At 47.7% G+C, this 27,929-nt stretch overlaps 15 protein-coding genes across 15 annotated transcripts; 6 read left to right on the top strand and 9 right to left on the bottom strand.

Annotated features, from left to right (window-relative positions):
* Positions 1-2,568: 2,568 nt before the first annotated feature.
* BU24DRAFT_471539 (uncharacterized protein) lies at positions 2,569-3,711 on the bottom strand (the record flags this gene model as incomplete). Its single annotated transcript, XM_033532696.1, has 5 exons — positions 2,569-2,669; positions 2,724-2,959; positions 3,041-3,131; positions 3,198-3,288; positions 3,379-3,711. 5 exons carry the CDS (start codon positions 3,709-3,711, stop codon positions 2,569-2,571), a joined length of 852 nt encoding a protein of 283 aa, XP_033390715.1.
* Positions 3,712-4,249: 538 nt separating this feature from the next.
* On the top strand, positions 4,250-4,775 carry BU24DRAFT_458232 (uncharacterized protein; the record flags this gene model as incomplete). Its single annotated transcript, XM_033531612.1, has 2 exons — positions 4,250-4,349; positions 4,402-4,775. 2 exons carry the CDS (start codon positions 4,250-4,252, stop codon positions 4,773-4,775), a joined length of 474 nt encoding a protein of 157 aa, XP_033390714.1.
* A 136-nt stretch (positions 4,776-4,911) lies between these two features.
* On the bottom strand, positions 4,912-6,615 carry BU24DRAFT_471537 (uncharacterized protein; the record flags this gene model as incomplete). The annotated part of the gene is made up of 1 exon (XM_033532695.1): positions 4,912-6,615. The coding sequence occupies exon 1, from the start codon at positions 6,148-6,150 to the stop codon at positions 4,912-4,914; it is 1,239 nt and encodes a 412-aa protein (XP_033390713.1). The 5' UTR covers positions 6,151-6,615.
* On the bottom strand, positions 6,516-7,810 carry BU24DRAFT_458230 (uncharacterized protein; the record flags this gene model as incomplete). Its single annotated transcript, XM_033531611.1, has 3 exons — positions 6,516-6,528; positions 6,578-7,147; positions 7,209-7,810. The coding sequence occupies 3 exons, from the start codon at positions 7,808-7,810 to the stop codon at positions 6,516-6,518; spliced, it is 1,185 nt and encodes a 394-aa protein (XP_033390712.1).
* A 466-nt stretch (positions 7,811-8,276) lies between these two features.
* BU24DRAFT_418018 (uncharacterized protein) lies at positions 8,277-9,493 on the top strand. The gene is made up of 3 exons (XM_033526868.1): positions 8,277-8,502; positions 8,554-8,730; positions 8,807-9,493. Exons 1-3 carry the CDS (start codon positions 8,289-8,291, stop codon positions 9,355-9,357), a joined length of 942 nt encoding a protein of 313 aa, XP_033390711.1. The 5' UTR covers positions 8,277-8,288; the 3' UTR covers positions 9,358-9,493.
* A 613-nt stretch (positions 9,494-10,106) lies between these two features.
* On the top strand, positions 10,107-10,869 carry BU24DRAFT_339681 (manganese and iron superoxide dismutase; the record flags this gene model as incomplete). The annotated part of the gene is made up of 3 exons (XM_033523195.1): positions 10,107-10,154; positions 10,214-10,696; positions 10,747-10,869. 3 exons carry the CDS (start codon positions 10,107-10,109, stop codon positions 10,867-10,869), a joined length of 654 nt encoding a protein of 217 aa, XP_033390710.1.
* A 400-nt stretch (positions 10,870-11,269) lies between these two features.
* BU24DRAFT_337125 (uncharacterized protein) lies at positions 11,270-11,767 on the top strand (the record flags this gene model as incomplete). Its single annotated transcript, XM_033523079.1, has 2 exons — positions 11,270-11,478; positions 11,536-11,767. The coding sequence occupies 2 exons, from the start codon at positions 11,270-11,272 to the stop codon at positions 11,765-11,767; spliced, it is 441 nt and encodes a 146-aa protein (XP_033390709.1).
* Positions 11,768-12,091: 324 nt separating this feature from the next.
* On the bottom strand, positions 12,092-13,340 carry BU24DRAFT_43662 (uncharacterized protein). Its single transcript, XM_033530164.1, has one exon. It carries the CDS (start codon positions 13,136-13,138, stop codon positions 12,308-12,310), a length of 831 nt encoding a protein of 276 aa, XP_033390708.1. The 5' UTR covers positions 13,139-13,340; the 3' UTR covers positions 12,092-12,307.
* A 574-nt stretch (positions 13,341-13,914) lies between these two features.
* BU24DRAFT_385036 (fumarylacetoacetate hydrolase family protein-like protein) lies at positions 13,915-15,492 on the bottom strand. Its single transcript, XM_033524865.1, has 3 exons — positions 15,046-15,492; positions 14,852-14,988; positions 13,915-14,795 (listed from the first exon to the last, which is right to left on the bottom strand). Exons 1-3 carry the CDS (start codon positions 15,317-15,319, stop codon positions 14,280-14,282), a joined length of 927 nt encoding a protein of 308 aa, XP_033390707.1. The 5' UTR covers positions 15,320-15,492; the 3' UTR covers positions 13,915-14,279.
* Positions 15,493-15,712: 220 nt separating this feature from the next.
* Positions 15,713-18,419, bottom strand: BU24DRAFT_363614 (nucleolar GTP-binding protein). The gene is made up of 7 exons (XM_033524214.1): positions 18,109-18,419; positions 17,607-18,060; positions 17,375-17,542; positions 16,941-16,993; positions 16,788-16,889; positions 16,539-16,730; positions 15,713-16,484 (listed from the first exon to the last, which is right to left on the bottom strand). Exons 1-7 carry the CDS (start codon positions 18,321-18,323, stop codon positions 15,857-15,859), a joined length of 1,812 nt encoding a protein of 603 aa, XP_033390706.1. The 5' UTR covers positions 18,324-18,419; the 3' UTR covers positions 15,713-15,856.
* Positions 18,420-18,536: 117 nt separating this feature from the next.
* BU24DRAFT_418009 (uncharacterized protein) lies at positions 18,537-19,629 on the top strand. Its single transcript, XM_033526867.1, has one exon. The coding sequence runs from the start codon at positions 18,591-18,593 to the stop codon at positions 19,506-19,508; it is 918 nt and encodes a 305-aa protein (XP_033390705.1). The 5' UTR covers positions 18,537-18,590; the 3' UTR covers positions 19,509-19,629.
* Positions 19,630-19,677: 48 nt separating this feature from the next.
* BU24DRAFT_458222 (uncharacterized protein) lies at positions 19,678-20,490 on the bottom strand (the record flags this gene model as incomplete). The annotated part of the gene is made up of 1 exon (XM_033531610.1): positions 19,678-20,490. One exon carries the CDS (start codon positions 20,488-20,490, stop codon positions 19,678-19,680), a length of 813 nt encoding a protein of 270 aa, XP_033390704.1.
* Positions 20,491-22,494: 2,004 nt separating this feature from the next.
* On the top strand, positions 22,495-24,576 carry BU24DRAFT_458221 (uncharacterized protein; the record flags this gene model as incomplete). Its single annotated transcript, XM_033531609.1, has 1 exon — positions 22,495-24,576. One exon carries the CDS (start codon positions 22,495-22,497, stop codon positions 24,574-24,576), a length of 2,082 nt encoding a protein of 693 aa, XP_033390703.1.
* A 293-nt stretch (positions 24,577-24,869) lies between these two features.
* Positions 24,870-25,559, bottom strand: BU24DRAFT_458220 (uncharacterized protein; the record flags this gene model as incomplete). The annotated part of the gene is made up of 1 exon (XM_033531608.1): positions 24,870-25,559. The coding sequence occupies one exon, from the start codon at positions 25,557-25,559 to the stop codon at positions 24,870-24,872; it is 690 nt and encodes a 229-aa protein (XP_033390702.1).
* A 32-nt stretch (positions 25,560-25,591) lies between these two features.
* BU24DRAFT_418006 (threonine dehydratase I) lies at positions 25,592-27,892 on the bottom strand. The gene is made up of 3 exons (XM_033526866.1): positions 27,635-27,892; positions 27,365-27,581; positions 25,592-27,315 (listed from the first exon to the last, which is right to left on the bottom strand). Exons 1-3 carry the CDS (start codon positions 27,818-27,820, stop codon positions 26,015-26,017), a joined length of 1,704 nt encoding a protein of 567 aa, XP_033390701.1. The 5' UTR covers positions 27,821-27,892; the 3' UTR covers positions 25,592-26,014.
* Positions 27,893-27,929: the final 37 nt, after the last annotated feature.

Below are 27,929 nucleotides of genomic sequence, written 5' to 3'. Positions count from 1 at the left end.
TCGTGATGAATTCTAGAGACCCAAATCGATCATCTATTTCGACATACTATTCAGACTACTTTTATTTACTGTGATGGCCGAAGATCCTCTTATTGAGGTTTTCACAGAGCTTAGAGTGGCCTGGCTCATCATCTTATTGCGTGTATTTGCACGTTGCCGCCATGTTGGTGGCATCAGGAAACTACAAAGCGACGGCGACTTAATGGTCTTTGCCGGGGTACGACATCCCAGTGAATGGTATGAGCAGCTTGAAAGGTTAGTACTGATAAGCCATGATTCGGTGTCTCTATGCCTCACAAGCAATCTCTAAATACTTTATAGGACACTACAGAGGATTCAATGTCGCAAGCGTGACGGATGAACAACGTTCAAACCTCGGTCGTACGTCAATCGAATGGAAAATTCGAGTCAATGGGTCCAGGGCATTTATTGCAGCCTGAATAATTTATACTTCGCTACTCTGGACTTGAAAAGCTTGCATTCTGATATTCTACTCGCGTTTGACGTAAGCCTAATCTTTTATGATCACTCTCTATAAAAAAGTATTGATTCAATGAATTTAACTAGAACATCTATATCCAGAACATGAGATTGCGCATTCGCATAGGTAAATTTGCTTTATCTCTTACCTACATCACAATGGTGTGCGTAATTCTGTTCGTTTGTTCTCCAATACACAAGCACCGACAGATCAACACGAATCTTAGTCGTAGGTTATAAAAAGACGTGAATTTGATGCTGACCTATTCTTCACTACTAATTGAATACCATTCAGGAAATTCAAAGAGCAATATGTACAAAAAGTTGATATTCAACATCCTGACTGATATATATTTTATTTGCATCCCGATTCTGGTATTTGCCAGACAAGCTAGTATCATTTGATCAATCTGATTCATGAATGCACATAACCTGGTCAATCCAGCTACGATGGAGTAAATAGATTGGCTTGATTTCATTATTCGTTGGAGCGGTCATAACTACCATCTTCGGCTTTTTGATATATATAGTTGTATTGACAACAGTCAACCGTCACCCGTTGATTCTCCTATCTCCCTTTCATGAGATATGCCCCTCGGCACAAATTAAATAAACAGCCAGAGAAGAAAGGGGCCCATCTCGCGGGACTATGGCCAATTCGCAAATTGTTCATTGCCGTGGTCGTTACCAATATTCCACTCATATATCCATATGCAACCCACCTTTGGAACTCGTTCAAAAGTAAATTGCCAATCATTCAAATGGCTACAGTCAGGAAGTTACACGGAGTCTGAACATACGGTTATAGTGATCAATCTGCGAACAAGGCGACTAATCCCACGGTCTCGAAGCTGTTGCGAAGCAAGCAGATCTAAAAACCCCGTTCACTTTCAGGCGTTATCAGTACAGAAAAAAGGCAAAGAGCTGAAAGTGAAGGTTCTGAGTAATACAGAGTTAGCAGTCAAAGCTCTTCCGGATGTCCAGTAGGTCAGACCGTTAGCACAGGTTAGATGAGGAATGAACGGGATCGCGACGACTCATTCACGCTCTACGTGGCAGTAAATACAAATATTCAAGAATCAGTTGAATCCTTGCAGAGGCGACAACTAATTCTCATCACTATAAGCATGGTTCCCTGATAGCCATGCACAAGGCGTAATCCAGCACTCCTATATTTCCTCTACGGTCGCCGATGTGACGAGTTGAAGAAAAGCTGTGAGGCGCGACCCAGACAGTCAATTATAGCTGCAATGAACCCAGATACTTGAACAACCAACTTGTGGTTTGAAGCTTACAAGTGTAGTCGCACAAGTGGAAGATACATTTGATGATGGACGTCCCAGTGCTACTCGGACATTGCCTTACGATATCACCAATCAGTATATTGTTCAATTACGCCATGGGCACCAAATCCTCTACATCATGATTAGAGTTGAGTACTCGCCTATCTGTGCGTATTTGAAGCGGCGATCGAGATTGACCGCCATGCATCTTGATTAGCGTGCCACGTTGACAATAAGTTGTTTGCCTCTTTGCCTTCTTGTACTCTGGCCCTCTTGTACTCTGGCCCTCTTGCCTTCTTGTACTCTGGCCCTCTTGCCTTCTTGTACTCTGGCCCTCTAGCCTTCTTGCCTTCTTGTACTCTGGCCCTTTCGTATTCCGGCCTCCTTGTAATTTTGCCTTCTTATGTTTTCCCCTTTTGTCTTAGACGACAAGACAGTCCTGTCCATAATTGCGCGGTCGAGGCATGTGCCTTGCTCACCCTTAGACTGTTGATAACTTATTTCCTAATTGCGTGGTTTCCGAACCCGCACTTCCCCGCATCATGCGGATTCTGTAACGATTACTCGGGGCCTTCGTTCCCAGCGGGACTGTTCTCCGCAGTAATCGAAGCACCACAAGGCCCCATGGGGTATGAATCGATATGCGCTGCATTTATTCGACCAACATGTTTGGCGATTCCTTAGCTGACAGATATTCACTACTTGTGTTTGCTAGGCACCAACATTCAATTTCATTTCATTTTTCACATGTTGAAGGCAAAGTAAACACAGGATTTATATTGTCTCAAAATAAGGACATTATCTACTACAGTGGCTTGGTCAATACCAGTGCTCTTACTTCGACGCTTACTCGAGGCGGCGCGTCCGCGGGAACTCCATGAAGCTGGAAGGACGAATGAGGACAGACTATAACTTGAGTTAGTCGAGCAATGAGGGTCATGGTTGACAGAAGACGCTTACATCGTGCTTTGGCATTATCGAGCGAGTCAAATTGCTTGAAAAGAAGAACTTCATCTGGTCGCTGATTGCTCAGATAGTGCCAGCGCATGCTGTCATTTTTCATCATGAACATTGAAGATCCAACGTAATCCTTTCGAACCTGGTCCACGTCTAGGAAATCGCTTTTAGAGACCGTAGTGCCGTCGCAGATTGCAAGTGGCCAATCCTGCACAGGATGTAGGACGGGCCGCCAAACACTACCGAGATATAAGCTACATGCGGGCTGGAATTCTATCATAGACCAAGAGATAGCAGCTTCTAGTTGAATAACTACTTACTTGATGATCCGAACTCTCCCTCGCAAGTATTGATCAGCATCGGTCCCCAACTGTTCTTTGATGCGTTGTATTGCTGCGATTGGTGCTTGATCTGCAGGAGAACACATCAGGGGCTTCCATTTGATGAGTTTTGCCATTGTAATGTGGAATCACATACCAACGTGCGCTGTAGTAGCTGGGTGAAGAAACTGATTGCGATCGTCCAAATTATTCGTATTATTCCTATCTTGGGCCGCCGCATTGCGGCGCTGGTCCAACGTTAGCTTCTTTATCCGATTATGGACTAGGCATGATTCATCTGAAAATATGCGTAAATGATGCAAAGGTTCGCTCCTTACCCTCCAATCAAAAAACAAGATTCGGTCGGCCTCTTCCACTTCTTGTCGGAGTAGCTGTTCGATTGCTGGTAGATATTCGGAATGAAAGACACTATGGTCTTCAAATTTGGCAGCGTCTTCCAGGTGTGCTACTTTGAAGCCATGATCGTCAAGAGTGAAACTGTTCTTCGTGTCTCGAATGTCGTGTACATCAACCCGAGCAGAAGAGAAGTCTACATTGGAGGACCGCTGGTCAGAGGATGCAGATGGTATATCCATGAACAGCATAAAAGGTTTCTCATGATCATAAGAATCCCTCCATAGCGCAAACTGAATGGTTCCTTCGGTAGCCATTGAAAATATACAAAGGTGTCGTGTAGCAATGCGTCGTTGTATTGACTACTTTCGGCCGTGTTCAGATTTCATTCTTCCATCGAATCATGGTCTTTTATATAGAACTCTACCATAGTAAGCTGGAAGAATTTCGGATCGACCGATCGTTACGATAATTGATGCACAGCTCAGTGCAGGACACCAAGACATGTAGTACAACCCACTTGCGGGGCGAGTGTATATAGCACAGGATACTAAAAGAATGGAGTCTTACGTGGACATTGGCCCTATAGTGTAACGCAAATTTATGCATCTCAAGAGTGCACTGCAGATGAGATAAGCCCCGTTATCGTCTGAGGAATACAGGTTCACAATACTCGGGCCCTTGTGGCTCTTTGTACACAGCGGACTATCTCGCAGAAGGATTCGAAGAACTGCAAAGGCCAGAGCAAGGCATATTTAATCTTGCAATCCGCCTTCACTTAGTTCACTGTCTCTCTTCCACTATAACTTTATTACCTACTGATTCGCAGTGATTCCAAGTCATCGACGCATAAACATGTCTTCCTTCATTGACAACAACTATGTCTTGGACATACTGAGCATCGAGGCCAACGATCAGCGCTGCCAGCCTTGGAAGCAGCACTTTGCCAGTGACCGTAAGTCTTGACTCTGTAATTGCTACACTATACATAACAGCTAATCCAATAGTTGCAGCTCAAGCCAACACTATCAATGAACCTGGCTTCGACACTGCAAAGGCGTATGATACGGCGAAGGCTTATGACACTGCAAAGGCATACGACACCACGAAGGCGTATGACACCACGAAGGCGTATGACACCACGAAGGCCTATGACACTGCAAAGGCATACGACACCACGAAGGCCTATGACACCACGAAGGCCTATGACACCGCAAAGGCATATGACACCGCAAAGGCATATGACACCGCAAAGGCATATGACACCGCAAAGGCATATGACACCGCAAAGGCATACGATACCGCAAAGGCATATGACACCTCTAAGGCATACGATACTGCAAAGGCATATGACACTGCCAAATCCCTCGACATGTTTTAGTGTACTAGGACTTTTTGTTTTACAGTAACCCAGCCTGTCTTTACCGCATGTTAACATGCTTCAATGAAATTGCCTTCACATGAGTCTTTTATGAGTGTGTTTGTATCATTGAATACCCAACATAGTGATGTATTCCTTACACTACTGGATTCTCTATCTGCTTTAAAAATTCTGGGTTCGGCATCGTAGGATCCAACCAATCGCCCTCCCTCACCCAGAAACAATATTGTGGCAATGCAAGGCCAGGAAGGCGAATGTAAAACAAATTAGCCAACTCAAATACTCTCACGCCCTTAGCTGTCGAACGGGGATAGTCTAAGTAGGCAGGCAAAAAGCACATTGCAGGACGGAATTCAGAGCTCGCATATACTTCCAGCAACTTCATTCTCTTCACCACATCCCGCTCATGCTTCCTTTGTTCCACCTTTGATAGTAATGTGGTTTTCTTGACTCTGTGGGCCAGGAGCATCTTCCTACGCGCTTTCCCTTCGTGGCCTCGCCATTTTCCATATACTTCGGCGAGGGTTGGTTCTGATGATCGCGGCGGGAGATTGAAGTACATTCGGCCGTTCCACCACTGGACCATGGTGCGTGCTGCCCAGTCGGAACCACGTTCGATTGTAGCATTGTTTAACGGACCTACCATGATTCCGTTTCGCGCGCAATTAGCAGTGTGCCGTGATATCATAGGAACAGCGCCTATTGCCGGTACTCCAGGTCCAGCAACAATCCGTCCAGGAAGCTGCAGCACCTCCCTTGAAAGACTTGTGGTGAGTTTTAAAGGTATATAGGGTACTTTCTTAGGTAAGAGCTTCCCTGTGTAAATAAGTTTCCGCTTCCCGCGCAATTGGTAAGAGTGTGGAGGGTCTAAGCGTGGTAGATCGGGGAAACGCCATTCAAATAAACGAAGCGTTGGTTCGGGATGTATTGGTGAAATAGGTGAAGTATCAGAAGATTCAGATTCCGAAAATGACGAATCTGATGATTCGGACAGAAGACCCTTGAGCAGTGTGTTGTACTCTACTTGTTTATCTTCCGTATCAGTAATCTCCGCTCTTTTCCGAGCTGCTTCCTGCTTGTGCTTCCAATCCTCTTCTTGCTTCTTCTTCGTAAGTTCATTTGTCTGGGCTCTCAATCTAGGCTCTCGGGCTCCGTTGACTCTTTGGCGTCGGTCCTTCTCGGCCAGGACTTTGATCATCGCATGCTTCGGCATGTCTTTGAGGTACAATTGAGCTTTTATGCTAGCTTGCTTCAGCGTAGCCCAACTTTCGTAGTCCCATTTTGTGCCTGTACGGTGCTCTTCCTTGAGTCGATGGGTACCACCACGACGATGCCGGGCCCTTGCCGCGGCTAGCTGGCGTTCGGTTCTCGCCATTCCTAGCTCAGGTCTAGTTGATTTTGATGAAGATGATGGAAATCGGGTAAGTGATAGAAAGATCAACCAACTCTATCGTGTTGCTAGAGCGAGGGGGTCTGATGTAACAGAAACCCTAGGGGCGTCCATAGGCATGAATGTAGTTCTGTCCCTGTTTAAATTGAGATACAATGGCCTTTGTTTTGCGATACTTATGAAAGCGACGCAAAGGCCGAGATACTAAACAAGATACTGAAGTATCCAGTCAAAGAAACAGACAACACAAAGAAGTGGACGGGCACTGTTAACGTCCGATCGACAATGGGTCATTACGATGAGCAACGCAGGTCAAAGGGACGACAATAGTATTCATTAGTCTGAAATCTCTAGGGTATCGCACTACGTAAAAGTCAATGGCATAATGCACACCTGTGTAGAAGCTACTTACAATTCTGTTTTCTCCTCAAAATTTATCTCTCTCTTCTGTTTCTGCTCGGTCCGAGGGAAGTCAAAGTGACCTTCTAAATCCATCCACTCTGCCATGAATGCCGTCACCAACCTTGCCCAATCTTCAACTGTGTTCATGTCCAAGTGTTCACCATCATCCTCTATCTCATGCCAGACCTTTGGAAATGGTGACGGGATGATATGTAAGATTTCCACGCCACGTGCCATAAAGGGAACGTGATCGTCGCCAATTCCTCCGCCATAGAATCGATCAGCCGGTTTGTCCGACTCGGGTAGAAATTGTGGTTCTGCGCGTGGCTTCTTGTTCTCCCGCTTGGCTACGTTTGCGGGGTGGTTAGGTGACGATTTGAACATGCCCAGCCCACGTAGTCGCTTTTCGACCTCTGCCATGTGCTTGTATGCCCAATGTGTTGTTTTGAAATACGAAGGGATCGCGGGTGAAGCGGAACCCAGGAGATCGAGGAGAACAAACAAATCTATGGAATCAAGGGGTGTACGGAACGTTGACATTGCTGGGTGATAAGTGAACTCCCAATCGGCTGCTAGGGCTCTATATGTTGGGAATTTGTTAGCACACTTTGAATGCTAGGCTCCAAGATTCGTATACATACCTTGCACCATACAAGCTGTCCTCATCTGTCCAGCTTAAGAATGCCTCCTCCCCATCAAGTAGGAGGATCTGAACACCCTGTTGTTCGTCTAGTTCGAGCGAATCAGCCGTAGCCTCCCACTTCTTCGTCAACGCTTTATCGATTGACCTCGCTGCATGCAACAGCATTGCGCATGGTGCTGCACTGTCTATTGCGCCAATGAATCCCTCCGGCGATATCTTGCTGTCGTAATGTGCCACCATCGCCAATCTCCCAACATCCCCTGGTCTCGTACCCGGCGGATCTCTGGTCGCGATAAGGTTCCGGAACGGCACTTCAAGGCCATTGCTTAAAGGGGTCGTAGACGTAGAATTGTGAAACTCAAGCCTCCATTCCGGGAGTTCCTTCTTGAAGAAGTCAACGAAGTGTTGTAGAACGGCAGCATTCCCGGGCGTTCCAGACACTCGCGTGCGCAATATGGGCGCTAGAATGGCACCGGTCTTTATATCGAAATCCGTACCAGAGCTCGGTAGCTTTTGGAGCGTCTCATCGCTGAGGGGGGTGTAGGCGGAGCACGCGGCGGAGAAGAGTGAGACCAGTGACAGACCCCCGAATAGCAACATCTTGCCCAACGATCACATGAACAAGGCAGTGGAAGGATGGAATACGAGCGCGGCGTTATCGACGAAAAGTACGCATGCTAAGCAGGGAGAATGATCGCTGGCTGGGTATGATCGATGTTGTCGTCGTGGCCATTATTACAGTATTAAGCAAGGTGCTTTGATATCCCCGCCTTTCCGAGTTTAGCCCTGCACGTGAACGCGCGTTGACATGGTTTCTATAGTACAGGACTGGGATATCTTAACAGTTCAAACATGAATCCAGTCATAGGGTCTGGGTTTATTGTTGGTAGAGGTGTAATCCGTAGTTCGGCGAGTCTCATTGTACTATCATAATGATATTTATTCGTACCTAGTCGTTCACTACCATGATCCCAGCTTCAAGATATATCGAGTGCCAAGCAATCGACGAGGCAGGTTTTGCCGACTGTGAAGTCTTCTCAAGGAGAGCTTCCAATTGCTCACGCTCCAACGTTAAAATATGAATTCCCAATTGCACTTTTTCGCTCGGGCGTTCTATAGATCGACATTGCGTGGAACGTCGCAACAGGCAGCAAGGCAGACACGATTTGCCCAGTATGTGTGCAGAAGCTGTCAAAGTAAATTTTCAACGACCGCGATAAGACGAGCTTTTGGATTATCCAAAAAGGACGCTCAGAATGCCGCTGAGGTAGCCGATCGAGCTGGAAGCAAAAGTAAGAGATCTCATACGAAGACATGGGATAATTGTACTGATACGATATCAGAATATCCTTCTCGGCTCGTCATATATGATGCTGGCGACATACGCACATCATTTGTGTCCTTCTGGAAAGCGACAGCCCTCTTTCAATTCGGCGTGGTGGGCGTCTTTATTGCTCCCGTTCTTTACAGGAATGAGAATCAGCCTGACCCAAATGTTCGCCTGATGCAAGCTATCGGAGGTAAGATTCCTCAACCATCTGTCTTACCACCTTGTTTTCGTTTCCAAACATAGATAAGTTTTCTAACATCTCATAGTCGGCATTCTGGGTGTTGTTCCAATGGCAATGATGTCCTACCTTACATCACCGTTTGTCAAACGCATTGCCATCGACATCCCAGCCTACGCCCAAATCTCAAGGCCCAATCTTCAGCGCTTTGCGAGTACAATTCAACCGAACGCTCGTCTCGAGTTCACCACGTTGCGTGCATTTCCTTTCCAACGAACCTCCACGGTTCTTTTGCACGAGCTACGCGCTCTTCCTTCTCAGATGTTCCGATTCGCCAACCTTGAGCGCGTAAAGACTGAAGCGAGCATCAAGAGGTGGAAAGGAATGCCGTGGTACAGTAAGTTTATGGAGATCATCAATGAGCCAAGATGGAAGTTCTACGTGAAAGAGGGTCGCCAGTACACGATGAAGACTGGGGTACCAGGTGTTTGGGAAGAAATAGCCCAGACTATTCAACGACAGTCCCTCAAGGAGCAAGTGGGTAAGGGCAGCGCGAAGCCGGCGAATACCTTGGCCAAACTGGTCAATGAGCCCAAGGTTAGACCCGTCAGGAGGCAGACAGCTAGATCGGCAAGGTAGAACTGAGGAGACGATGTTTAACATCAAACTTGGTAAATGCAATGTTTGTTGTGCCTGTGTTGTATAAAATGTGTATAGAGGAATGCCTTTGTAATACTAGATATGTTGATCGAATTCAGGAACACCATGAATTGAGCAATGAAAACTATACCGTCAACCACCTATAATCTTATTGTGAAGTGCTCATAGGCTGAACACGGAATATTCAATAGCAACCTGACAAACCCATCTACCACAATCTTCCTATTTGAGATTAGCGCCATTTCATCATAGTAGTCATCAGCCACGCAACTCATGATCGCGACACAACTCGATTACCAATTCATTGTACAGGCTCCAGCTCGTACCATCGGACAAGACTTGACACATTTCCACTTTGCCCAACAATTTATTTGTAGGTTTAAATCGCAGATTATCTTATGATCGAGTGTACGGTAGGTTGTCGTTCGCTTTCTACTTTTCGTAAGACCGCATTGTGTTCAATTGGACAAGTATACATGATACTAACCTGCACCAGGGGACTCGCGCTCAATTGAGGTAATTCAACTTGCCGGATCTGTTTATTTGCTCACCGGGCACCTTGTTGGCTTCCCAACGCCCAGAATCCACGCATCATACTAGGCCAATTGTAACTGCTTGTCAAGATGAGGTTTTCGTCAACCGTTTCGATCATTCTCTCCTCATTCCTCTTCAATCTCTCTCCCACCATAGCATCCGAGCAAGCACAACAGCCTTTCGAATTCGGTACCATGTCTGCACCATCATATACGCTTCCTAAGCTTCCATATGCATACGATGTAAGCTTCTTTCATGTCTATAGCGACCCGTACATGAACATGTGCTCACCCGAAACGAGGCATTGGAACCCCACATCTCCGCCCAGATCATGGAGCTTCATCACAGCAAACACCATCAAACATACATCACGAATCTGAATGCAGCACTCAAGTCTCAGGCCGAGGCTGTCCACACTTCAGACATCACCGTTCAGGTAAGCCTACAGCAGGGCATCAAGTTCAACGCCGGAGGACACATCAACCACTCTCTGTTCTGGCAGAACCTCGCACCGGCCAGTTCGTCAGATGCAAAGTCGTCCGCTGCCCCGCAGCTCCTGAAGCAAATCAAGGCAACATGGGGCGACGAGGACAAATTCCGTGACGCCTTCAAAGCTGCTTTGTTGGGCATTCAAGGAAGCGGATGGGGATGGCTCATCAAGGTCGAGACTGGAAAGGAGGAACGACTTGCCATTGTAACGACGAAGGATCAGGATCCCATCGTTGGGAAGGGTGAGACGCCCATTTTTGGTGTCGACATGTGGGAGCATGCCTACTACCTCCAGGTCAGTTGAAAGATCCGCTACAAGAGGACAGACAAGCTGACCAAGTCTAGTATCTGAACGGCAAAGCTGCTTATGTTGAGAACATCTGGAACGTCATCAACTGGAAGACGGCGGAGGAGCGATTCCTCGGGTCGCGCGCAGATGCATTCAAGATCTTGAAAGCATCCATCTGAACAAAATTGATTTTCTTCAAAGACACTAAATAGCTCTCAGAATATGAAACTGATGTTCCGATCGATTCCGCTGCGTGTCTTAAGTTGTGACGTGGAGTAACCATGGCGAGTACCACAGTGTCCGGTCACCCCAGTCTTGGCATTCAAGCGCGCCGTTCGGGTACTCTCTCAAACTTGCTCAAAAGGCGCAAACAGGCTCAACATGAAATCTGGTAGACAGATAATCATATCAAGTGTCCGAACGCTTGCTATAGTTCAAATCACTTGATCAAATACTGCCTTGCCCCAAGTTCTCCGAATTCCCACTATTATATCATCACAGCCATTCACTATTCTCAGCTTCAAAGTCCATTATATACCCCAATACTTCACAGCAGTACCAATTCAAATCAAATCAGTCATGTGTAACGGATCTTCCACCCGAACAAGCCAAGGCGGCTCCATCGCTGTTCTTCGCCCAACCAAATCGGACAATAACACATCAGACGAATGGCGCCTCCTCTTCTCCTACGCAAACACCGAAGGGCTAGACGTCGGAACACAAATCGAGCTTAAAGGCAATGACCTTGTAACAAGGAGGCACGATGGAGGATACTGGGTTGTGATACAGTCAGTCGCCAGATCTTCAACAAATGCACAAGAAACGTTTACTGATCAAGTCTGTAGTCATACTGGCGACATGTCTCCGTCTCCTTCGCCGATTGCGACGGGCGCAGTATCGCCTCCACCGTTCTTAATGTTTGATCTAGATGGGGAGACCGGGTCAGTCACTCGTCTCGCTCAGAAGCTAGATCTAGGAGTGGGCGAGAATGGTATTGTTGGTCGGAAAGTGTCAGTTATGACTAGCTCGCTTCGAGGACCGAGAGCTGTCGCGGAGGGTATCATTGGTTGGAACTGAAGCTGGTCTTCTATGATTTGTTATTTTTATGTACCTTTTTTGGATGGTGTTCCTTGGGCATTTGGTAATCTCGAAGCATTTGTATCGGCGTTTGGATATCTGATGTTTTAAAGTCCTTCTGAGGCCACAATTAAGGACGACCAATCCTATTGTTCGGCTATGTTTCCTGTAACAATGCGATTCCTGTCCTAGGTAGCGAATGTAACTCCAATGTGGCTAAGCTGTCTGAGATTGTTTGTTAATTTACTGACAACTAATAACAAGTTACAGAGCGGCATCTTCGACCGTTAGCAATTTCAGATGAGCTAATGAACGCTGTCTAATAAACTGTAGTCCAATGCTCGATCATTTGAAAAAGAAGAATTGATTTGGAAAGGTAAAATGACAACTTGCCGTTCTATTCTTGATATAGAGATTACTTAGTTCGCATTCTCTAAATGTCTAAAATATCTAGAATTATTGATTACTATTACAAGATATTAACGCAACTCTAGCTTCACGATCTACAGATATTCGAATCTCTCTAATCACACGAAATGTCTACTTCTTCTCCTCCAACTTTGGCTCCTCGACCTTCCAAAATAGCCAAGTAATAGCAATCGCCACCTTGAGCGCACCCGCAATCCAAAGCCCCGTGCACAATCCTGCACTACTCCACCCAAGCCAACTACCAGAAAGACCTCCCAAGAACGTCAACACGACCGCGAAAGCCCTTCGATTCCTCTTCAGGTTACTAGACCACGGCGCGAACAGATTCGGGTCACTCAAAAGGTCGCAGTACACGCTGGTTAACACGTTGGTCGGCACCTCATTGAACCCCAACTGGCGACTCGAGACGATCTGGCCGCCGAAGGAAAACGCGAGGAAGCCGATAGGAATCAGGATCTTGAGGTTGACGATCTGGTTCTCGACGTTGTGTTCTGCAAGGGGGAGATCGGCCATTTCGGGCGTCACGCCGGATTGTGCGAGCGCGGCGGCGATGAAGACGAGAATGGCCTGTGTGAGGAAGTTGAGTGCGAGAGTGCCTTTCGCGATGGGGCGAATGTGCCGGAGCTTGCTGAAGCAAAAGACGCCGGCGAGGAAGCAGCCGATAGAGCAGATTGCGCGAAGCCACATGAATTTCTGGTGGGAGGGGAGGTAGGCGGCGCCGATGGCGAGGAAGATGGTGTTTCCGGTTTGCATGGAGACGAAGACGGCGCTCGAGTTGAAGGCAATGCTGTCACATAGTCCTGAGGCGAAACTGCAGAGGCAGACGGGTATATCTGCCCATTGCTTGTCAATGTCTTTGCGTAGGTCCGTAGGTCGGAGGCTCCAGCCTTTGGTCTTTTCTGTTGCTGAGGATGCGGATGAGGGAGAGTCGGTCGCGAACATCTTGGGCAATCTCTTGTAGTGTGCGTTGGGGATCAATTGAGGATGGACCCGTCCGTGCAATGTTTTATTATCCCTTTCCAGTGCCCTTTGGCGGTATAAGATCGTATTTGAAAGGTATTCTTGGGGATTGAACTTTTTTTCTGGCGGTCATGAGATACCTCGAGCTGAGCCCAACATGTTTTGTTTTGACCGCCATGACTCTCCTTTAATCAATTGCGCCATCAGACGAGTGACTGTTCGGAATGCTCGGCCGCGTAACGGAACGCCAATGCGATAAGAATTTTCCGCCACAGACCAATTTAGTATAGCGACCTCCAATTACCCAATGCGAGGTGTGGCTTGCACTCATTACAGAGCCGCAAACGACAGAGACGTTAATAATCATTAGATCAATTCATAATTGTCAAAGATCGCCGGTTTGACAGTGATGAAAGTTGCATCGTGAGCTTGAGAAACATGGAGCATGTACGGTTGAGTCAGGTCGTTCCGCTCGGCCCGACTTTCCGCGAATTCCTCTTCGAAATAGGTGAGTGTATTGCACGAAGCGGGCAGACTGCTTTAAAAAGGAGAGGGAGATGATAAAAGTATTGCTCATGCATCAATACTTGACTTACTGCGGCTCTATTGATAAACAAAAGAGCGATGTGCGCATGCGATGTTGGTAATTGATTTCGTGAGGCCCGAAGCAGACCACGCACTAATTAATAACACACCAATGTTAAACAGACGAATCTGGAATGAACAATGAGTCAACAATTGTACACCGATATTATATTCAGGGAATTGATACTCGTTTGATTCTATGCTCTAATAGTCCTACAGTTGAAAGCGACTACATTGACTGACCAGGCCATTGAGTTGGTTATGACTGATAATACAATTGGACAGCCACGAGTAGTCGCAACGATAAGATGTCAACATTTAAGACGGTATCAAACAGATTTATATATTATATAGTTTGTAATCTTGAAACACAAGGATGCATTTGCTGATGCATTCGTGGGAAATGTGTCACTGGCCCAATTATAAGCATATGTAGTCTTTCAATATTACACTTTAAAAGAGGTATAATTACTAGTCCTTGAACATCTCCATAGACCAGCGAATCAGTAAATGAATCTTTATATTAGACATAACATGTCTACTGCTTGTCCTGTGGAGGGACCACAAAGCCAGTTGAGGCATACTCGACCGGGTTCTTAAGAGTTCCAATGTGCGGCCAAAGCTTGACCTCGACCTGATCACCAGGCTGCAAAAACTGTGGGTTCTTCATAGCATATCCGACACCGCTTGGGGTACCAGTCATGACGATAGTTCCCCTCGACAAGGTAGTTCCTTGGCTGATGTAGCTCACCAAGTAGGGAACCCTGAAGCATAGATCATCAATGGTTTCATTTTGTCTAATCTCACCGTTGACAGTGGTAGTGAGCTGTAGGACAGATGGATCCGGGAGAACTTCCGGAGAGACGATCTGAGGTCCTACGGGGCAGTAGGTGTCGAAGCCCTTCGAGAAGTTCCATTGAGGGACCGTGCCGGCGAGTTCGGGGTTTCGTTGAAGTTTGCGAGAAGAGACGTCGTTACCGGAGAAGTAGCCACCAATGTAATTGGGAGCATCGGCCTCTGTGACATCTTTGGCGTCCTTGGAAATGATGAAGCACTATGGATACATTAGTCTCCATGATCCCTGCTACACACGAGCTACACAATGCTTACAAGCTCTCCCTCATAGTCAGCTTGGCTATCTTGTGCAAGCTTAGGGATGACAATTGGTGCTCCGTGATCGTTAAGTGCGGTGTTCGCCTTGATGAACGTCGCCGGGTATGGTGGCAATGTTCGTCCACCCTCCTTAACTAAGCGGATTGTATTAGACGAACCGATTATAGATATATAGATGGCACTATACTTACTGTGCTTGATGAAGTTTAGTCCGATGCACCTGATGATTGGCACCTCGGCGGTGGTAACAGGTCCCAGGAGCTTCTTCACCGTGACCTCTTCATTTGTCACAGTTGTCCCGTCGCTAAAGATATCTCCATCCTTCACGTCGATCACCTTGGCTTTCAATCCAGTAGCTTCGGTCGTACTGCCGACGTCAAAGTCCTCTGATGGCAGAACTGGTTCACCCCTCAGTATCCTTCCATCGGTGGCTTCAAAACGTATCAGTCGCTTCCAGGACGGCATGTTGGCTCAATCTGTAGTATTGTTGTTCTTGAGATGAATCAGTTGAAGCTGTATATGGATTTTTCGACTTGTCCGCAGTCGACAAAGGATATATAAGATGTATGTACAAGGCGATGTCGGCGTCGGCGTCGGCACTGGTGTTTGGGGATGGATGGCGTTTGGTGGGATAGTGGGGTTGGTTAGAGATGTTGCCCCGGCGCCAGTTCTGGGTCCGCAATTCTAGACAAATCCATCCCCAGCGAGTTCTTACAGGGATGATCATTGGTCCTGCAGTCTTCCTCGGCAGTTAATGGTCATAATGGTACATTACGTAGTTCGGGCCAGTCCGCAGGCAGTCGTGTCGGCAACTGCAGCCATGCTTTCTTTTTATTCAGGTCAAACATGAAGACTCTTCCGATTTAGGGTTTCTATCATAGAGCAATGACATACACGTGAAAGGTCAACAATGGTAAAATGAATCTTGGCTCATCAAAGACAAGTCATGAGAAAATATCGTTTCGTGGGGTATCATAGTATTTCATGATTCGGCATGATCGTTTACTTCTTCTTTCCAGCCTTTTTCGCCTGCGCGAGCGCTTTTGATATTGCCAAAACCTCGTCTTCCACAGCAGCATCGTCCTCGATCGCTTCACCATCAGAGACTAAGGTTTGCGCATCTTCTGCAGAATCGCTGTCATCTTCGGCATCAATCTCGATACCTTCTTCGTCGCTGAATCCCTCGAAATCCTCATCTTCATCCTCATCATCATCGTCGTCGTCATCGGCCTGTGCTGGCGCGGCATCGCCCTCTGCCGTAGATGGTGCACGGTCAGATGCGCCGGTTTCGTCGCGTTTTCTCTTGCGGCTCATCTCGCCCAGTCGGCCTTCTCGACCCTCAACGCCGGTTTCTGTGGCATCTTCAGTCTTCTCATGCGAAGGTGGTGCCGAGAACCAGGGGAGTTTTCCTCGGATGAAGTCATTCAGAACAATCTTTGCAACACCATCCATATCCGGTTCGCCGCCCTTGAGCAAACGGCCTTTAGCTCTGGCAAGCATTTCAAGGAAAGTATTCGCGTCTGTCCAACCCTTGAGCTCGTAGGTCCGTTCAACGTGCTTTTGTTTAATCCGTGCCAAGACACCATCCACGTATTGAGCGGGATACTCAACGTTTTCAACACGAATGGACCTATCCTCTAATTAGTTGGGCCCTAGATGAGACAATCTGATGTTCATTACATACCCTTTCATGAGGAGCACATCATCTGTGTCAGATGGGTTAGGAGGACAAACTCCCGGACAATCGATCATGTAGATTCGTCTCATCAGAGTGACATATTGCCAGACTTTCGTCTCACCTGCAATAGGCGCAACTTTACAGACGGGCTTGTTTCTCAGTGTGTTGATGATGGCGGATTTGCCGACATTGGGGTATCTAACATATTGTCAGCCTCCTCTAGTAGACTGAGAAATGGTAAGCAAGGATACTTACCCTACGAGACCAACAGAAATCTGTTTTCGATCCGAATGTAATGAGGAAAATTGTCGCAAGAGAGCAATTAAGCTTCCCTTTCCAAAACTGTTGTTGATTGATCTATATTTAGGTTAGTAGGGGTATGACATAAGATGTCTGAGTGAATCTTACGCATGGAAAGCAAGGGTAGGGTACTCCTTAGAGAGCAATCGAATCCATGTTGCCTAAAAGTGTATTAGCACACGTCTACTTAGATTTCATAAGAATTGAAAAGTAGAAGATGTAAGCATGTGTGAAACGTAACTAAGAGTACTACCACAAGGCCTGCGATGCAACAAAAGTAGCGGGTGCAGAAGTAGTCCTCAACTCAATACGGAACACGCAGACTCTGGCGATCAGCGACCAAAACGGTCGCCGATCAACCCAAGACCAAAACGGTCTCGAGCAGAGCGAGTCGTCTTGAATCTCCCAAAGTTGTAACAGTATCGATCCATGGGAAAAAGGGAAAGATGCTTGACTTAACGATGGGGAAAGGGGAAGGGAAGGGTTATAAATTTGAGGGAAAGAAAAACAAAAACAGCATCAATATGCATCAAAGTACTTACAGCAACCTTGGATGGAATAAGGTCGACCTTGTTGAGGACAAAGACAAGATGCTTGTGTGGTGCTTCGGTGCGAATATATTTCTCAACGGAACGGCATCGAGTGCCCATCGGGTCGCGTGCGTCGAGGACGTGCAGGATGACATCGGAACTGTCAATGACCTTGTACAGCTACAGTGACGAGATGGATTAGCATTCTGGTCTTTAAGTGCGCATCGAGAGAATAAGTAATTACCTCGTTCCAAATACGCTTGCTGGTGCCTTTACCAAACACGCTTTCTCGTGCAGTGGTAAGGGTTCTAGCCTCTTCGTCTTCGTCCGATTCCTCGCCAGATTTGCCCGACAACAGTCTTGCTTGTTCCAATCGATCAACATAGTCGTCCTGCATCTGAGCGGTACGGCCAGCAAGGTCTTCAGCAGAGCTGAAGTTTAGCTTGACCCTTTTGCGCTGTGCCTTTGGTCCAAATGTCTCTGAGAACGGTTGGCTTTCTACAGCGATCTTTGCAGCATGCTCCTTCAGCCCGTTTACGTTTTTTTGCTCTTCAATCAAACTCAATGGGAGCTTGTTCTGCTTCATGAGATAGGTAGTGGGATCGGAAGCCTGGGCATTGATAGCAGAACGGAACGATTCGAGAGCATCTTGCGAAATAACACGGGTCGCATTGAACCACTTTCGGTTGGGCTCGACACTGAAATAGTTAGCTAATGCGACAATGTAGGAGGAGAAATATAATTACCGAGCGACAGGACGGTCCCTGGATTGGTAGGAGGCAGCCTTAGTGATATCACCGGCAGCATTCCTCTGGGCTTTGCCGTCCGTAAGACGCTTGAGGACCTTGACTTTTTTCGCATCGCGGTAGAAGTTTTCGCCCTTGACCTTGACATTGCCCATTCCATCCCCAGTCTTCCCCTCGCGCATCTTCCTGTTGTTTTCTTTCTTATGTGTACCCATTTTGCCTACAGTGACCTCGAAATACAACAGAGTTCGGGTGCCAGTTCAGGCGGTGGAAGCAGACTGTAAAAGAAAGGTACCTGCGGAGGTTGGAAGGAAGTTCGAAACTTTTTGGACGGGAAAATTTCTAGTGGATATCGAATTATGATGGCCCGTGCACATTGATGCTTGGCACCCTCGAACTTTTCCGATCTCAACTCCGCAACGCGACCAGACGACAACTCGAAAAGGAAGTCTGCATCAATTGCTGCCTCCCCAAATATTACAATGCCTCCACGAATCTGTATCAGGGTCCCTGTGGGATCCTTACAGCAGCAGCATGCTGTCAATTCGACAATTTGCGCTCGACCGTTCTCATCAACCCCATCCACACTCGCTCTTGGTCCCGAATCACCTAATTACATCGAGGTCCCCAAGCCAAAGCAACCCTCGTATGATCACAAACCGCGCATGAAGGGTGTCCTACCTACACCGAGAGATATTTTCAGAATCCGAAATGCGAAGCCTAAAGAGTCAGAGGAGCTCATCAAGCAATCGACGCCTGATGCCACCAAAGTCAAAATTCCCGGGCCGTTCAGCAAAGACGCAGAGTACCGACTATACAAACAAAGACTGGCTGCCTCCCGAAAACAAGCTTTGAAAGAGGGTATTCAGGAATTGCATGTGCGGAAAACCACCACAGAGGCCAGCGAGTCCTCCAGGATAAAGGCACTCCAGGCCGACAAGCTCGCGCGAGCTATGGCACCTCCAAGGGATGTAGACGTCTTGACGCAAAATTCGGTCTCGAAGAGCATTCGTGATTTCCTACATGACGAGCTCCCATCCTCTTCTCGGTCGAATATATCTGACGATCGCCGCGTTCTCTTCCGCCGCAAAATGGCTAAACATGAGGCGAAGCGCCAGGCCCGTTTACACGACCTGTACACCAACGCGAGAGAGTTTATTGTCACAGAGAGTCAATTAGACGAGGCGATTGAGAAAGAGTTCGGCACTGAAGAGGAACCAATGGGCTGGGACAACATGGGCAAGATGGTGCAAGGTGCCGAAGGCCGCAGTCCATGGAATGGACCGATACCCGAAGGTATCAGCGATATGTTGCAGAAACTAAAGGGCGGAGAAGGTGTCGGCTTGGCCAAGGAAAGAGTAAAGAAGGTTGCCGAAGAACTGACTGGAGGCAAGATGTAGTAACTGGGCTGGTCACTTATTGGACCATTCTGTATGATATAGTCGAGCACGGGAGACCGCCTGTTGCTGTACCATCATGTAAGAAACTTGTGCATATCTCCGATTCAACGTTGTTCTAGCGCCATACTGCTGTGTTCAAAGCCACCACTATCATATCAACAGTGACAGGTCAGAAGCCATCGTCAATGATCACCTCTCTCAACCCCTCTTCCCGCCGCAATGTCGCAAGATGCGCCTTCAAAGAACTTGCTAAGCCCCGCTTATACTCCTCTGCCGCTTCAGCCTCGACATAAAACGTGAACATCTCCAAACTCTTCATCTTAAATATCTCCTTCATCCTATACACCTCCACCAATCTCTTAAGGATTGTCGAACCAACATGGCCCTCACACCACGCCGAGTTCTCCCCTAAATCCCACTCACGCCGATAAATCCTACGACCATGACTCCATCGATCCAAGATATACGGATTATTGAAGAAAGTCGTCGGATCCATCTCCCGCACTAGCGACTTTGGAAGAATCTGCCAATACTTATATTTCAGATGCAGGGTCAGGCTCCTAAGGTTTGGGCATGATACCAGGAAATCGAGACGCTTCCGATTGCGCTGGGGTGTTAGGCTCTGGAGTGAGAGGTGGTGGATTGAATCTAGGAGGGATTGTTGGGGAGGTGTGGTTTGTGATAGCCATTGGAGAAGGGCGTCTGCAACTGTTTCGAGGGTGACTTCGAGGATTATGGTTTTGAGGTAGAGGTTTATTGTTTCTCGGTAGAGTTGAGTGTTTGTGAGGCATATGGGCGCAAGCTCGACGGGGAAAATGGTGAAATTTCGTTGTGATTTGGGATATGGAATCCAAATATGAAAAGAAGGCAGGTGTTGGGCCATAAGTATACTATTATTAGGGAAGGTGGGTGAGAAGACATAGTGGTAGATCATGTCCCTCACTTCCCTCGGAAGTCGAAGCAATGGCGCGAAATTATCCATTGCTAGGTTATATTATGCACACAGGTTTCAATCTCATGATGAATGTAGGTTTAGAGCAAGAGTGAGCACCGTAAGATTGTATCCAGCGATCACGATTGAGTCATCCTTCTTGCCAAGCACATTGATCTCATTCGTTTACCCAGATGTACCGTCTTGGCATCTATCTATCTATATCTGAACGTGCTCTATTCTCTTGAAAATGACTCTTGAAAATACAACAAATGCAGATAAGTATGTTCGAGTTAGCTGAGGTCGTGGTTGATTCATTTCGCGAATCTTTCGTTAGTCTGCTTCAATAGTGTCGTGCTCAAGGTCTGCATCCGTTGTGTTACGTCTCGATTTCTTCACCTTGCAGTATCATACTGTTGATCTTTATACAGATGTATGGAGAATAGAGCCTTATATCATGGAAATGCCCGGCAGGACACGTAGAAAGACATTGTCCACTGGGGCGAGACCTATTTCGGGACAGTGACTAGATGGTTGATGAGACCTTGGACAACGTCGATGGCGGCTCACGGTACTATTACAAAGCTACAAGCTATTCAAGCTACAAGTATTATTGGTCGATGGTGAGACTTATGGGATATCTGGACTATGGTATGAGCATCTTGTGCTCACTGGTAACCAACCACTTGCCCTACGAGGTATTAAGCGACCCAAACCCGCGGAATTCACTTGTCCATACCCTGGATTCAGGGCTGAGACCGGTGATTAGCAGTCTAGTATAATGCAAAACCAACCGGGATAGGATCAGACCCTTGCGGTTCTGCAAATAGCTCTGTGATGTACTGTGTAGCTCTCGTGCGGTGTGGTAGAATGGAGACACGGAGAAGTGCCCTCCCCACGTGCCCAATCTCTGAAAGTTCAATTGGAGGTGGAATCGGAGAAAATTAAGCGAACACCGTAGAAATTATTCAGTGACGAAGACGCTTTGTAGCAGGAATTGTCTAGGGACATAGAGTGATAATGTCCGTAGCTAGATAAGTAGATTGCTCGGGGCTATACAGAATTGGGAGTTTATGCTGATTTGAAAATTACAGTGAGTATATAGACAAGTAGTAAGGCTAGAGAGAAGTGAAGTTCCAAGTATAATTACATAGTTACTAAGTGCGGGAGTAATCGTGAATCAAACCAGGTATCATAACCTCAAGGAACTAAATGGTGTAGAATAGATCGTGGCGAGTTGTCATTATTATTAAAGGCCAGTTCATGTTCACACATGAACATATAAACCATCATTGATTACCTAGGTAGTTCGTTGTTTGATGTTACGGACACCTTCGATGGTATGTCGTTAGATCAAAACCCAATTAGAATGCATGTCGCTAGCCACGTGCATGGTCTGATTGGTCAGAACAAGAACCTCTATACATACTCTCACGACCACCAGCCATCAGTCATCAGTCCTCCTAGTTACGCTATGAATGCTCATATCTATTGTCCGTGGAAGGCGAGGATTACAGTGCACCGTCCAGCCTTCACAATCTTGCATGTATACCCACGGACTCTTTGCAAAGTTATCTTCCGACCCAATCAACAAACATTTTATAACAATTATTTCAAGGTTGAATGTAATACTGTACTTTCACTTACTACTGTTCACGCTGTATTGAGTCGCCTATTCCTCGTTACTATCAGGCCTGTACTGCACTCTCCGGCATGCTTCATTTTAGGAAATGTCCGATAACTAAATGTATTTCCATCTTGAATACTCTGCAAGTGGAGCGCCTCACGATAGACATGAAACCATGTCAATTGACTTCATGGACTCTGTAAGCAGAGACCCCGTGTGGTCTCGCCAGAGAATCTCCGGAACTGACATCGTGTATGTCGAGCCTGTTGTATGAGAGAATGGTTTAAATACATCCTATGATCCGCCTCGATCATCCACCACCAAACTACATTCGATCTCTATCATACACTCTTTCAGGGTCAATCCCCCACATTCATTTCTTTTGCCTTTTCAGGCACAGCCATTCATTTTATTTTAAAACAATCAATATGCGTTACTCCGTTCCTTTATTTGCTTTTTATGTGTTGCCATCTCTGGCATCGCCCATTGCCTTGCCGGTAACACCCAATCCAAACCATCCCCGATCCATCGTTAAGAGGCAGTGTGGCATCGCAGAATGGGACTCTACCAACGTCGCGAACTGGAATGCTGCACAAACCGATCAGTTCTTGAACACTTGGTGGTCCGGCTACCTTGACCAGAACACGCCCAACGGGTGGTCCAAGAACTTCGCCAACCTTTTCGGCCGCATGTACCTCAACAACGCGGAAAAGTACCAGTGCTCAAAAACAGCCGATGTCTGCTTTGGTGATCTCAACTGCGACCAGCTCAAGTGCTCAGGCGACTGGTCTGTTGGCTGCGCGGACAAGGATGCCGGCCGCCCAGTCTACCTCACCATGTCCGCCCTCCAGGGCATGCAGGACTATTTTGCGGAGTACATCCAGGTCCTGGACGAGAGTCAGTTGAACTTCCAGGCAATGAGCGCCTATCTCGCCGATAACTTCTTCGACAAGCCCGAGAATGCCAGCGTCGATTTCATCAACCAGTTTTTCATTGCGCTCGCCTCGGTCTTCTCCATCACAGGAGCCTACTCAAAGCTCATTCCCCTCATTGCTGGAAGCAATGTTCTCAAAGAGTCCGCTAGTGCGATAGCAGCTCTTCTCGGAGGTGTCGGCAATGGATACAGGAATACCGTCAAGGCCCCTGCTTCGCAGACATTCAGCAACTTCGCCAATCTCGGCCAATACATGGGAAACATCTTCGAGAAGGTACGATCCCAGTTGAACGACATGCAGTTCAACCTCGCCACTGGAAAGCAGTGGGAGGGTAAGACCTTCAAGGACTATGCCGTGGGTGGCCTCTTCCTCCCAGGTCCCGGTGCACAGGTCGGAGACGGTAGTACCGGAGACTCTCCAACTAAGCTCCTCCGCCAATTCTTGACGAAACAATTCACTGCTCGTGCTATCAACTACATCTGGCGCACCCAGAAGATCTATATTACCTATACCACCGACGTTGACGGCAGCTGCTCGGAAGACAAGCAGGGACCCCAAGACCACAAGTACTGCCGCGATGGTGACCCCGGTGTTTACTACTTGTACTGGTGGCACCAGAAGGCGGTCGGCGCCGGCCAGACCGTAGGCACTGACAGCTTCGACACCGGTAAATTGGATATGCCCATTGGCGCTGACAAACTTGATGCCGGCTGGATCGAAGACGGCTACAAGATAGAGATCAAGGACATCTTCGAGGCTTCAATCGCTGCCTGGTCGGTCGCCGGCTCCAACTACGACGGACAGAACTCCGTGGACAGAGCCGTAGATGCCGTAGCAAAGCAGTGGGCCCAGCCTTGGGATGTCGGTGCGTCTTGGGAGGGCACCTTCACCATCCCCGTCTGCAACACTGGCAATGTATCCTACAACGTTCCGTACGGGCAGCGCATCATGCCTTGCAACTGCGGAGGCGATGGATCCCAGGTCGATGGCTTCAGGCAAAACTCTAACATGAACGGTTACGGAGTGTACGACGAACAATGTACGGCCGAGAAGCAGAAGGAGCGTATGCAATACCGCACAGGCACCGACAAGCCTGGTGCTGACCCGCCCACCGGTGGCCCCAACTTGCCCCTCTTGGTCAACGAGGTTCAATGCTTCGAAAAGGGAAGTCCTACTGAGGTCATGGTTGCCCTACGCCAGAATTGCCAAAACATGGTCGCTGCCCTCGGCGACGATGACAACAAAGAGCTGCAGGCTTCGCAATGTGCTGATGGCCAGGGAGCGACCGAGTCTTGGGGAGGGTGGTGCCGTGTTGCCATAGATGCGAATGGCATCCATGACTGTGCGCTTACTGTGTCATGGAGAGATGAATCGCACGGTGGTATTTTTCCCCCTACTATCAAAGTTGGCGACGTGAAGAAGTTCTTCAATACGGCAGACGCTCAACCTGATGCTGGTGGCAAGGGTTGCCATAAGGTCGGAACACCAGACCTCGGTGCGACTTTTGTAGTCCCAGAGGCTAATTCGAGATGGTGCCTTGGTAGCTACGATAATGCCAAATTCTGTACCATCTGAGGAGGCCATCGCTGAGACGGAAACGGGGACGCGTGTTGGAAGACTGGACCCGAGAGGACTTGTTCTCGACGGTGACTGAGATATTCTCATTGCGGCATGTCATGATTAGATTTAGCGTTTTTCATTTATTGCATTTGGAGGAAAGTACTGTTTTCATAGCATTAGCAATAGTTATCCTTTTCAAACCCCGCGATTTCCTCCTACCCCTCGCAGTCCGCAACAACAACAGTGACATGGCATGTATATCACATAAACTCACCTCCTCTTCCCTTCTCCCGATCCAACCTCCACAATCAATCAAACATCAAACATCCCCCTTCCTCGCTATCATCATCCATCATCCAACTTGCCAAACCCCCAAACTCAATCTCCACATCTTTCCCTCTCGTCCCGAACTGCTCCCAGAACCATGACCTCATAGCACGATATAGGAGCGTCTGCAGCACGCTGAAATCCTCGTCTGGGAACTCGATACACAATCTCTTCAGCGAGGGAATGGCTACGACGTTGGCGAGCTCATAATCATGGATGACGGTGGCGGAGGAGAGTTGGTGGGAGCTGGACGATGTGGGGGCGCGGGCGGGGATGAAGAGGTGTAGGCTTTGGAGGTTGGGGAATCGGGATAGGAAGGTGTAGTACGAGTTCAGATGGGCCTGGCGGAATGATGTAATGGATATAGAAGTGATGCATTCGAAGAGCCTATGGCAGGCTGGCCAACTTTTGAGGTAGGTAATTGTGAAGACCAAGGAAGCAGGGCTAGAGACGGTGGTCGTCGCGTGGGCAAGCCATATGGGTGTTGCTTCGGAATGGATTGCGAGGTTTGTTTTCAATAGAGGCGGAAGATTGGCAAGGAGGGATGTTTTGCAGGTTGCGGTGAATGAGCGGGGCGAGGATACGAATGTGTACATGTAGATCATGTCGCGGAGCTCGCGTGGCAGAGCGAAGAACCCTTGTGATGGGCGGTACTGGATGTGTGAAGACATCAAGAGATCCGAGACAATTCAATATTATTATCGTGAAGAGAAGATATTCTGGGGGTTTGTCCAGGCGTGAGAAGTGGTCATTCATGCCTGGTCATATGTAGGAGTATTGGCCAATGATATGCTCACGGCTATAAAGTCTATATTCCGTCTGACGGAGTACGGAATACATGGCGACCAGACTGTAATGAACATTGACCAATGACGAAAACCGGTCTCCATGATGCACTGATGTTTGAACGTGCATATGCGTTACTCATACAAATTTAATAACACAGTCCGAGCTCAGCATATTCGCATCGCAAAGGTTTTCTCTATCCGGGATATCTTTAATACGAAAAACGGACGTGAATATGTTTGCCGCTACCAAACATTACAACGCATACCTTAACCCATTTTCCCAATTCGGCGCGCCAAAGAATGAAACAATATATAGATAAAGTAGAAATTGGAGAATTTTAGTCTCTCAAGAAGGCTTTGTAGCTTGGGGAATTGGTAACTTCTTCGTAAGGGTATCCAATCTTGCGCAGGAATTCTTGGAGCTTCTCCTGATCTTCTTCCTTGCATTGTATGCCTGCCAAAATCTTTCCCACGTCCCCTCCATAGTTTCGGTAATGGAAAAGGCTGATGTTCATTCCTGGTTGTAGAGTGTGCAGGAATTTGTGCAGGGCGCCACCTCGCTCGGGGAACTCGAACATGAAGAGGTGCTCGTCCGATGCACTACTGCGACCACCACCGAGATATCGAATGTGAGATTTGACAAGCTCATCCTGCGATAGATCCATAGCCACCATGTCATCTGCGGCAAGGCGTTCGATGAGGTCGGGCAGATCTTGAGAGCGAGTTTGGGCCTTCATTTCAACACCAACAAGAATGTTGGCAGAGTTTGGCCCACTATAGCGATAGCTAAATTCAGTAATGGCCATCGGGTGGATGTGGGAGATAAGCTTTGCGAAAGCTCCCGGGCTTTCAGGTATGGTGACCGACAATAAAGCTTCCTTGTTTTCACCCAATGCAGCACGCTCGGCAACAAACCGTAGACGGTCGAAGTTCATATTGGCTCCAGACGCAACGGCAACGAGTCCCCTCTCGCGGTTAGGACTGGGATTTCGAGATACCCATTTCTTCAGGCCCGCAAGTGCTAGGGCACCGGCTGGCTCGACAATGGAGCGCGTATCTTCGAACATGTCCTTGATGGCAGCACAAGTCTCATCCGTTGTAACTTGGACCACTTCATCCACCACCTCTCGACATATTCTGAAAGTTTCCTCTCCAACGGTCTTGACGGCCGCGCCGTCTGCGAATAGGCCTACGTCCTTCAAGACAACTCGTTTGCCTGCTTTGAGAGATTCGACCATGGCGTTGGCATCATAAGTTTCGACACCGATGATCTTGACGTGTGGTGCTATGCGCTTGATGTACACTCCTGCTCCAGCGATCAAACCACCTCCACCAACGCAGCAAAAGACAGCCTCCAACTCTTCAAGATTTGTCTGTCGCAACAACTCCATTCCTATTGTTCCTTGTCCGGCTATAACATATGGGTCATCGAAGGGAGGAATAGAGACAAGGCCGTGTAGCTTCTCCAGCCGTGCAGCCTCAGCCTTGGCTGCATCGAAATCAGGGCCGTGAAGGATGACAGATCCTCCGAGTCGTGACACATTTTTATGTTTAATGTCAGGGGTACCAGATGGCATTACAATGGTAGCTGGGATCTTGAGCTTGCGAGCAGAGTATGCGACACCTTGTGCGTGGTTTCCTAGCCGTATATCAGCCTTAGCTCGTATAGTTTTGAGTCATAGCCTTACCAGCGCTGCAAGCTACGACGCCTCTCCAACGTTCATTGTGGGCAAGATGGGCCATCTTGTTGTATGCGCCGCGCAGTTTAAAGCTGAAGACGGGCTGGAGGTCTTCCCGCTTGAGCAATACATTGCATTCCAATCGGTTGCTGAGGTTTGTTGCGGGTGTCAAGGGTGTTTCTGTCACCACCTCATAAACACGGGATGTGAGGATAAGGCGTAGATACTGGTAAGATGTAAGAAAATGATACTATTGAATTTCTGCAGCCTGAATCATACATCAGGGTACCCATTTGGTAGAATAAAAGCATCCGGAACAAGAGTCTTCTTTGTTGCTTGCTCTGACGGAGGAGAAGGATTGGCAGAATATTCAGTGAGCGACAAGCCGGTCGGCTTGGGGGTTCGAGGAGTCATGACTCCATTTGCATGCTCCTCGGGCGTCACTGGTCGTGAGTAGTCGGCCATCGTGGTCAATGGCACTTTGTGAGCCAAACAATTGAAATTGAGGTGGAAAGTTGGGTTACAGCTATCGTTCAGAAATTCGATTTGGGTCATGATAGTCATCGGCGATGTC

This window comes from Aaosphaeria arxii (assembly GCF_010015735.1).
Source record: "Aaosphaeria arxii CBS 175.79 unplaced genomic scaffold BU24scaffold_1, whole genome shotgun sequence".
Taxonomy (NCBI): domain Eukaryota; kingdom Fungi; phylum Ascomycota; class Dothideomycetes; order Pleosporales; genus Aaosphaeria; species Aaosphaeria arxii.
Note: the sequence above shows the minus strand (reverse complement) of the source record. Positions and strands in the feature narration are given on the sequence as shown.